Here is a 9,806-nt window from a genome sequence, read left to right on the forward strand (position 1 = left end):
AAAAAATTCAAAGAAAAAAAAGAGGAATCATGACTTTTTTTTTTCCTAAGTTGATTAGAATTATCATCATTTGCATTATAATGATTCCAACCTTGGGGGGGGGGGGAGAAAAAAAAGTCACAGCTTGTCAATCTTTGTTTCGTCCCATTATTATTATATGGGACATTTTGATGTAGATTCTACAGAATTTATAAAGCAGCTAAAAAATATGTATAAGGAAAACTTTTAATTAAAGCAAATTCAACTAATTATTAGGGCTAAATAATTAAGCAATTAGAATTTCAAAAATTTTGCATTCTTAAAAAAAGATTAACAGAAATGATGAGAATAGAAAAAGAATAATGAAATAATATCAAATAAATAAATTGATTTGCTGAGATGATCTCAAGAATTAATAATCAGTAATAGGTAAAATATTTCAAAGAAATTTAAGAAATAAAGAATTATTATCATAACTGAAGAGTATTGTATCAAATAGTTAAGCAAAATGATAATGATAATAATCGTTGTTATCATTATCAATGCTTTATAGTGCAATATGATAATCAAAAATAAGTTAAATAATGATATTAATTATATTGGGATTAATTTTCCCATTATAAAAATGAATTTGAAAAAGATTATGTTAGGTCGTACGATGCATGCATTGTACGCGATCAGTTTTATCATCTATTCGATTACCGATTTATGTGATTGGCTTTTCGTCTATTTCACTCTTCGAGGTTATGTCACATCATTTCCATTAAAGACTTGGCTTGCTGTGGCACTTGTTTCCACAACTGTTTTTGGCTCGATGTTAACATCACTTTTACTGGTTGGTTAATTATTTCATTTAATAATAATAACGAAAATTAAAATATTAGTAATAAATGATAACAGCGAAAAAGAAAAATTCACAAAATTATAAAACATAATTTTACTACTCATAATTGAGAATAAAATTGATGAAATTTAGTGTGAATAATTTATAAAGTCAATAATTAATTAATAGAGTAACAGCGGTAATTAACAGAGTAACAGTAATGCAATCTATTTTAAAATATTACCAAACAAAAAAAATAATGTTAGCTTGAAAAATAAACAAATTTCAGTGTATTGACATTATATATACAAATAAATTTACAAAAAAAAAAGGATTTTCAATCTTAAAGTATTTCTTCTATTATATCTATTATATTATAGCTACTCCCTCTGTTATAATCGATCTATTTGAAATTTTAAATATTAAAAGATTTGGACCAACTCATTGGGCCAAGCAAAGCATTATGTCCTTTTGCAACATAGCCAAGTTATTCTTTTCATTAGAAATTTGCGTTATCGCATTCAATTTCTAGCCATGCTACATCATAACTACGCGAATGTTATCCATAACCCAAGCTAAAATCTCTTCCTTACTTAATTACTTACTGGCATTTCTTGTATTTGTCTAACCTTGAAAAGTATATAACTTACAAAAGTTTCTTATGAACAGACTTTAAATTTATTCTATTCCATCGTTTTAAATCTAACTACATGGAATTTCACTTGACTAAAACCCAATAGTAATAATATAAGTGAAATAAGAAACCTTAAACAATAAGTTTGTTCCGGAATTTGCAAAAAATAAAAACAAAAAATTTAACAAATAATATTTTTATTATTAATTGTTCAAAAGCAATGAATTAAAGTTAAAGTAAACAAATACATCAATAAAACTGATATTTATAATCCGGAAAAATGCTTTAGTTAGATTTTATATGAATGAAATAATATTGATATTAAGGAGGAACCTCTCCCAAACAATTACCATTTCCATTTTCAATATTTTTCTTTGATCTTTACCGAAAGTTCAGGTATTATGTGTTGAAAATGCATTTGCTTATCGTCTTGATATAGCACCATATCGAAGTGGCTTTGCTATTATTTATGAAGCCTTTGTACAATGGGTTCAGGTTTTTTTTTTAAATTCATAGCATTTATGTTAAAGGAAGTAACTTAATGTTGTAACAAATTATATAGGTAACAATAAAAAATATATTGCATTGCTGACCGAAAATTTAAACAATAGGGCCAAGAAATAGAAGACCAATATGGTCATCATGAAAATCTGGCCACAAGGCCACAAAGTGAAGTTATACCATCTGTGGCAAAAATTTCTTCAACGCAGGGAAGTTTTTCAGGCATTTAACAATTTTCGAATAGCATTCCTATTTATGATTCTTCATGATATGCCTTTGACAATTATAAATTTTATCTTTATCACTTCCTGTCGATGTGTTGGTCCTCAGGTCTGTTTCTTTTTTCATTAACATACTTGGACATCTTATCATTATCGCTTCAAAAATTCTCCAAGTTCAGGGTATCCCAGGTTTTTTTAACCAACTAAATTAGTTAGATCTTTCAAACTGCTTTATAGAGCTTCAAATTTTAACCAAATTAACCAAATTTGATCAGTTAATATTAATTGATCAAATAACCTCATTCGATCAGTCGATAAGCTGATGATAATTAATCTATCTGAAGAGATTTATAAAAGAATTAGTTAAATATGACCTGAGAAATACGAAGTTTTAGTAGAAATTGTGGTTCGCACTAAAATTTTGGAATTTTAAACAAAAACTTTCTAGATTCTTCAATGGCCCCTGATAATATCATCATCGGCGACAACTGTAAGTATTCTGTGGCGCTTGGTGATGTTATATTTTGCATATCGCCGAATGATATTCCCTTTGAAACCTTTATCACGTGCCGATACAATTGCAAGACAACCAACAATCTGCGAACAATTCAAACTTAATCTAAGCCAAAAGTATTTGTTTATAACATTTTATTGTTGGATAAGTAAACAAATAAATTTTTAATAAATTAAAAACAAACAGTTAATTAAGTGAAATGCATAAAAAATATTATAAAAAACGAAGAATAAATTAATAAAGGGTTAATATTAGTAAATAAATAAAAGGCCGAAAAATAAAAAATCAAATAAATGGTTAACCTCCATACCAGAAGAAAAGCCGGTGAAGGAATGCTTAAGCAGATTCATTTTCATCGATTAAATAGTTCATTATAAAGTATTAGATCAATCTTCTCTACTGGAAAGTTAATTTGAGAACATCTGAAATTTCATAACTTTGAGGAATGGAGGACGTTTGAAAGATTATGATGAACTTTGGCCTGTCCGATACAGCATTCGCAGGATCTATGGACCAATGTTAGAAGGTAATCACGAACAGCAAACTCTACCTGTGAAATTCGACAAGCAACGACATCAAAATGCTCTATTCAAGGTGTAAATACTTATTTTCAACGTTCAAATATTTTGGAAACATTCAAAAGTAATGAACATTTTAGTGAATTTAATCATATTATATCAAGATAAATTTGAAGTAAACTAAATTTTTGTTTCAGCTTCGATTCTTGTTAACACCTGTTTTGAAGGTTATTTTAACATTTTTACTAACGCTCTCTATATACATGTTATCAATAGTGACCTGTTGTGCACCATGCTGTTATCACTATATCTGTAGTTCAAGAAGTTTTTATCATCGTCACAAATGCTCAAGTTCCTTCGTCAGGTACACATTTTATGTTGGCACATTTTGGAATATAACGCTCTAATTAATCGATATGATTGATAACTGATAAAAGCGTATTCCAATTGTTTGGATTGTTAAAAATAAATGACAGTATTAAATGAATAATGTTTTTGCAGGTTTTTTTCGCAAGGATTTCATTGGACATTGTTTATAGCATCGTTACTTTTAACGACATCATTATTCGTTCTAAATGTTATCTTATTATCATCTGTGCATGGGCTTGGCAATAATCAGATAACATTCGAAATAAGCCATGTATGTTTTTGGCCTTACTACACTACTTTAACTTTTATCAAAATTATCAAACTTTTTATCAGTTTAAAGTATTAGATTATTGTAAAAGTAAGTGAGAGTAGTGTAAGGGAGAAAAGGTAACCAAATGTATACCTGGCTAGGTAGTATCCGTCTGCACTGTACTGCAGTCTTATGCGCAGATATCTACGTAGGCACTTAATCTGCAAATAGCCTGAAGTATTTTCAGCGACACCAAAAGGACTCTATTTCAGGTTTGCGTAGCAGTTTCGTCATCTCAGAAAACAATCCAAACAAGCATTGAAACAAATCAAAAAGAGTATTTGAGTACATCAGAATTAAGATATACATGCAAACCTATTTGGGAGGATGGCGGTTTCAAAACTGGACTAAACAGACAAGAAGCTGGCATTTGGCAAACACGAATAACATTAACCGGAAAACAAATTCTGGTAAATCTCGTGATTTTTTTGAACTCATAAATTCAAATTTTGCTAATTTTACATGACTTAACCAAACTATTCAAATTATTTCAGAAACGTTAAGCCATCTAACTTTGTCGTAAATTTTGCAAGACGGATCTACAGTTGCTCTAAAAATGATCATTTTGTCCAGGCTATTTCAACGAAAGTGAGGATGGAATATGAAAATGATCGCCAGAATCCTCATCATACACTATATTACGACTATGTATTGTTGCAGCACAAAGATGTGTCACCACAAAGTTACACTTGCATACCTGGAAATAAGACAGATTGGTAATTTATCAAATTTTTTGCTCAGTTTGAAGTTTACTATTCCAAACATCTGTTGACTTTAAAGGTCAATGCTTCTATTTTGCAGTCTTAGGAAGCATTCATCTGATATCTGAAACAATGAATCATTGCATAAATTAAAAAATGGGGAAATATTTCAGATCCTAGAGTATTGATTCGCTTCTTTTTGTGTACTATTTCACCCCACTATGTCCTATCTACAATCACTCTTAAGATATTTATTAAATGTTGAAATTCGAAGTTTGTTCTCGAATACAATTTAATTTGAATTTTACTAATATTTAAATTTAAACTTTTAGGAAATTCTTAAATGAGATCAATGAGTTAGCATGGCCATACTATGCAGCATGTGATCGTACATGGACTATCAAATGGGATACTTTAATTGATTGCAATTTGTACAACAGTAAGAGTTATTCGAAGAGTAAAAATTACTATTTCGATTATGTATTCATTTAAAGTATTTTTCTTTACTTTCCTCCCCTATCAATGCCATTTACATATCTTTCTGCCTATGTATTTTTCGTTTTTCTCTTTCACTTCGCATTCACTGCTAATTACTGCAACAATGAAGCAATTATTTTCAGGCTTCATCTTTCATTTGCCCATTTTTTAGTCCTTGGCCACACATATTATGATGCTATATTTATTCTCGTGTACTTTTTTTTACGGGTTAAACAATATTTCTAGGAAAATATAAGTTAGATGTCGCAAATCTTTGTTTAGAATTTACCATCACCAATTTTGATATTAGAAGGAAATAATTTGCATTAATTTTGAAGTTTCATTTTGAAAAATTTGCAACCAAAGTGAAATTTCGAGCCTATCAATCCTTTAAACTAACTTTACCATATCAGTAAATGAATACTAAAAGAATTGATCAAAACATTCCAGGCTTTTTTTGCCATCCTTTAATATGTAATAAACATTCTGTGTTGTTAATAAACAATAACATTTGTGAGACTTTCTGGCGGTATGTTTAAATCAAATTTCATCGTGAATTGTCCGTCAGTTACGATTGTATCACTGATAATGGCAAGGCATTAAGAGATGCAATCTAACATGAATCTTCCGCATCTCCGGAAGGAATTTAGTCTTTCGGCATTGTTTCATCAATTGGTTACTGTATTTTTAGAATATTTACGTATGAAGGTGGTATTCCCAGAAGGAAACAATCGAACAATGATTATGAAAAAAAAAGACTCAACCAGTAATAATTAATGATAGTTTTGATTTATTTGCTAGAGAAGAAGCATTGAAATTATTCCAACCTTTTAACTTGAACTTACCGTAACCAGTCGGATATTTCGGCTAGTTATTTATATTTGTCGCATTTATCGTTGAAATCTCAATTTTTTTTCTGAAGCAAACACAAATTTTTGACATCTTTTCCTTCGACAATCTGTAAATACAAATCAAAAGGTTCACAAATTCCTTCATATATTCTAATTCATTTAAGCACTGTTGTGTTTCTTTTTCAAGCGCATACACTGCTGAAATATAAGTTAGTACTGTGGCGCAAAAAGACATCCACTGTTTTTTGAAGAAAGGCAAACGCGTTTTTGTAACAGTTAAAGGATGCGCAAATGTACGTCTGTCTTTCAGACCATTTCAGACCATGCAAATCCGCGTGTCTCACTTTTTAAAAAACACAAACTTAGTAACAAATTCAAATGAGCAAATACACATTTATTGGTTTTTGAAGTAATGCAAATGCGCATTTGTGACAAATTATAATGCGCAAATGTACATGTATTGGTTTTTCAGACAAAGAGAACATAAATTTGTATGATAAGTTAATAATGTGCGATGCATATTTGTTGGCTTTTCAGGTAGAGGGAATGCGTGTTTGTTAATTGATGATGGGTACATGCTAATTTGTCATCATCGATTAACAAAAGTGACAAAAGAAAAGTAATTGAGCTCCGGAAATTGTAAAAATTCAAATTCAACTTTTTCTGTTTCAGTATTTGAAAGGGGGAGACAACTGTTAGAAACATCCATGGATATGAACTTTGTATGTTCCAATCTGTTCGATGAAATCAAATATTTTTCCGGAAGATTTTCCTGATAAAAATGCGTATTGAAAATTTAGAATTTTATTTACGGCTTTAGATGAATCTTTCGTAAAAAGCAAACGATACCGCCCATTGGACCGCTTCATTTTCTTTGTTTGTTAGGCTAATGCTATATATTATTCACTAAAATTAGCCTAGGACTAGTAAATAAAAATGAGCGCCATTATCTGAAGAATGGGTTGTTCAATAACCTTCAAGAAGTGCTATTGAAATTTAAAAATTTGCTTGCAAATTATTATTTATCGTGATGTAAAATCATCAAATATTTTGCTCGGTTTGAATGGAACAGTAAAATTATATAATTTTGGCTTCTAATTATAGTCCGAATAACTGGAATCGTAAGCCAAATATAATAATCAGGCACATGTCTCGTATCGGATAGATTGTCACAAGATGTTTGTCCTCAACGTATCATTTCCGATCGAGCATTGGGTAGTAAAGCTTAAAGAAAAACTTGGACGGACAAAATAGAAGAGAAAAAAAAAGAAACTTCTGATTTTTATTTTCAGCAAAATTTTTTTAACGATCTTTTTTAAAATAATTCGTTGCCGTCAAATTTTATAATAAAATTTCCACAATGCTTATTTATTACTTCCAAAAATGATTTATTAAATAATTTCACATTGAAATGGATGCTACAAAAAAAAAGTTAATTAATTAAATTTAAAATTATAAGATGAAACTGTTCGTATTCATATATCAAAAAAAAGCAAAAGGTGTTGATATTAGTGATAATAAAAACTTTACTATTGTTTAAATAAAGTATGGAATAATTATATATTTAACATAATGGCATCTCATTTCATGCACTTCTTTTTTTCTTATGACAATCTTATTAACACTATAAAAAACAGGAAATATAATTGATTCGTTACAGTATAACTGTTATTGTGATAAGAAAGATAAGTTATGAAAGAGTGAAACGAAATGCACAAATGAGAGAGTATGTTCTGATAACAATAACACTTCCTATGAATTTCAATAGGTTCAATGAAAATACTACAATTCATGTATTTTGCTGTACAATCATCCAATATAAATTTTATTGTTTTGATTTTTTTTTCTTAATTTATTTAATTTACTTTTTCATTTCCTCAATTTTTCCTCTTAATTTAATTTATTTCATAATTTACTTACCTCAATCATCCTGATATGATGTAAACAACCAATTCGTTATGAAGTAAAGGGAGACATTTACAGGAGACAAACCTATTGGTGTTAGTGAAATTTATGAATTATTCAAATTTCTGAAATGTATCCAATAAAAATAACTAAATTATTTGCGCAAACAATTATTATCTGACTTCATTTTATGCAATTCCTTATGCAACTTTCAGTATGATTGCAAAAAAAAAGATGGAATTTATTGGAAGAAAATTAATCGAATATTGATAAATGACAGATTTGCAAGTGACAGAGCAGGTTATTCCTGTAAAATTTTCAACAATTAATCCGCTTAGTTTTGATAAAAGTAATCTGATTATTTGCATGATGGATACGGTGGTACTATATATATATGTATAATACAAACTGATATGTATCGTATAATTAGTATTCTGTCTGGTCATTTTATTATAATAATGCCTATGAAAGACTGAATGCATTTTCGCTTGATAATCTCCGAAGCCTTTGTAAAGGATTGCAAAAAAATTTTTGTCACACACTGTGACATTTTCATTTGCAAATTTACGTTTTTATTTGGAAATTTTTGATTTACTGCTGTCTCAAGTCACCTATCTCTACATTTAAACGTTTAATGTATTCTTAAATTTAGGAATAAATGTTTAAATTTAAGGAAAATTGAATTAAAATTTTTTCCAAAATTTAAGAAATGTTTAAAAGCAGATATTTGATGTTCTACTTGAAGAAAAGGAAATGATACATACTTCGTACTGATAGGGTGTTTTTGATGTTATCGTTACATCAATAAATGATATGATAATTGACAGAAAAATAAAGACTGAAACATGCGGAGTAATTATTTGTGAAATTTAATTTATCAAACAAGTCATTTATGTGCAAAAATTTCGACGTAAGTGAAATTAGTTGAGTTTAATTGGGTTGACAATAATCTTATAATTGTCCAATCTTTTTATCACTATGATATGGTGACATAATTTTAAACTTATGATGTTTAGAAAATGTACATAGAATGAATATCTTTACTGTGTATGTTGTTGTACTTTTATTAAAGTGATAACAATCTTTATGTTAATCTTTCAGCGAAACTTTACAAAAAGAAAAGAGCTTCATTTGGCATTATTTTTCAGTAAGAAGAATGATGCATTCCTGGAAAGTTATTATGAAATTATTCTTGATAAGTACAGTATCTTTTTCAATAATAAATTGAATAGAATTACTGCCAGTATGATTTGCAACAAAATGTAACAGATGGAAATGCAACCAATGAAATCAAATTAAATTTGCATAACAGTTGAATTTAAAATAGCCGAAGTGTTCATCCAATGATTAAATTCCTTTACAACTAATGTTATCAAAAAAAAAAAGAAAAAAAAATGACAATATCTGAAACAGGAAGGTAAAAAAGTTAAAATTATCAATAAAAATAATGCAACCTGAATTAAACAATTCAAGCAAAAACACAATAATTTGTATTTTAATATGGAAATGACATTTGCGCAATATTTTCTAATTCCTCAATCTTATTTGAAAATTTTAGCCGAAATGATGACATTACTATTAAATTCGTCACAACCATTATTATTAACCACAAATGAAGGTCGATGCCTTCATTTTTTTTTTTTCAAATGATATATAGCATTAGATCTGATTGTTTTAGATATCTTGCAAAAATTTGAAGTTTGCCGATTTATAGAGGACTGTCCCTGTAAAACTAGTTCAGAATTTGACGCTAAGACTTTCATTTCTTATTATCATTTGTTAAAAAAAAAGCATCCTCATCAATAAAAGAAAAATAATACTGGAAGTCATTACAACGAAAACAAAATATACTTTTCTTCTTGTGCAAATAAACTTTTTCAACTTTTTTAAATATCAAAACTTTTTTCACTTGTATGCATTGGATAAAGTTTATGTGAGACGAAATACTAATTGAATAAATTAGGTTACGCTAGAGGATTGTTTATGTTATCTCTCTCTCTCTC

The 9,806-nt window shown here is 28.7% G+C and overlaps 1 protein-coding gene across 1 annotated transcript; it reads left to right on the top strand.

Annotated features, from left to right (window-relative positions):
• Nucleotides 1-622: 622 nt before the first annotated feature.
• On the top strand, nucleotides 623-5,062 carry LOAG_09736 (hypothetical protein; the record flags this gene model as incomplete). The annotated part of the gene is made up of 10 exons (XM_020448007.1): nucleotides 623-814; nucleotides 1,833-1,931; nucleotides 2,160-2,267; nucleotides 2,607-2,788; nucleotides 3,116-3,266; nucleotides 3,388-3,554; nucleotides 3,692-3,830; nucleotides 4,082-4,279; nucleotides 4,443-4,585; nucleotides 4,903-5,062. 10 exons carry the CDS (start codon nucleotides 623-625, stop codon nucleotides 5,060-5,062), a joined length of 1,539 nt encoding a protein of 512 aa, XP_020301813.1.
• Nucleotides 5,063-9,806: the final 4,744 nt, after the last annotated feature.

Source organism: Loa loa (assembly GCF_000183805.2).
Source record: "Loa loa unplaced genomic scaffold supercont3.2, whole genome shotgun sequence".
In the NCBI taxonomy this organism is placed as follows: domain Eukaryota; kingdom Metazoa; phylum Nematoda; class Chromadorea; order Rhabditida; family Onchocercidae; genus Loa; species Loa loa.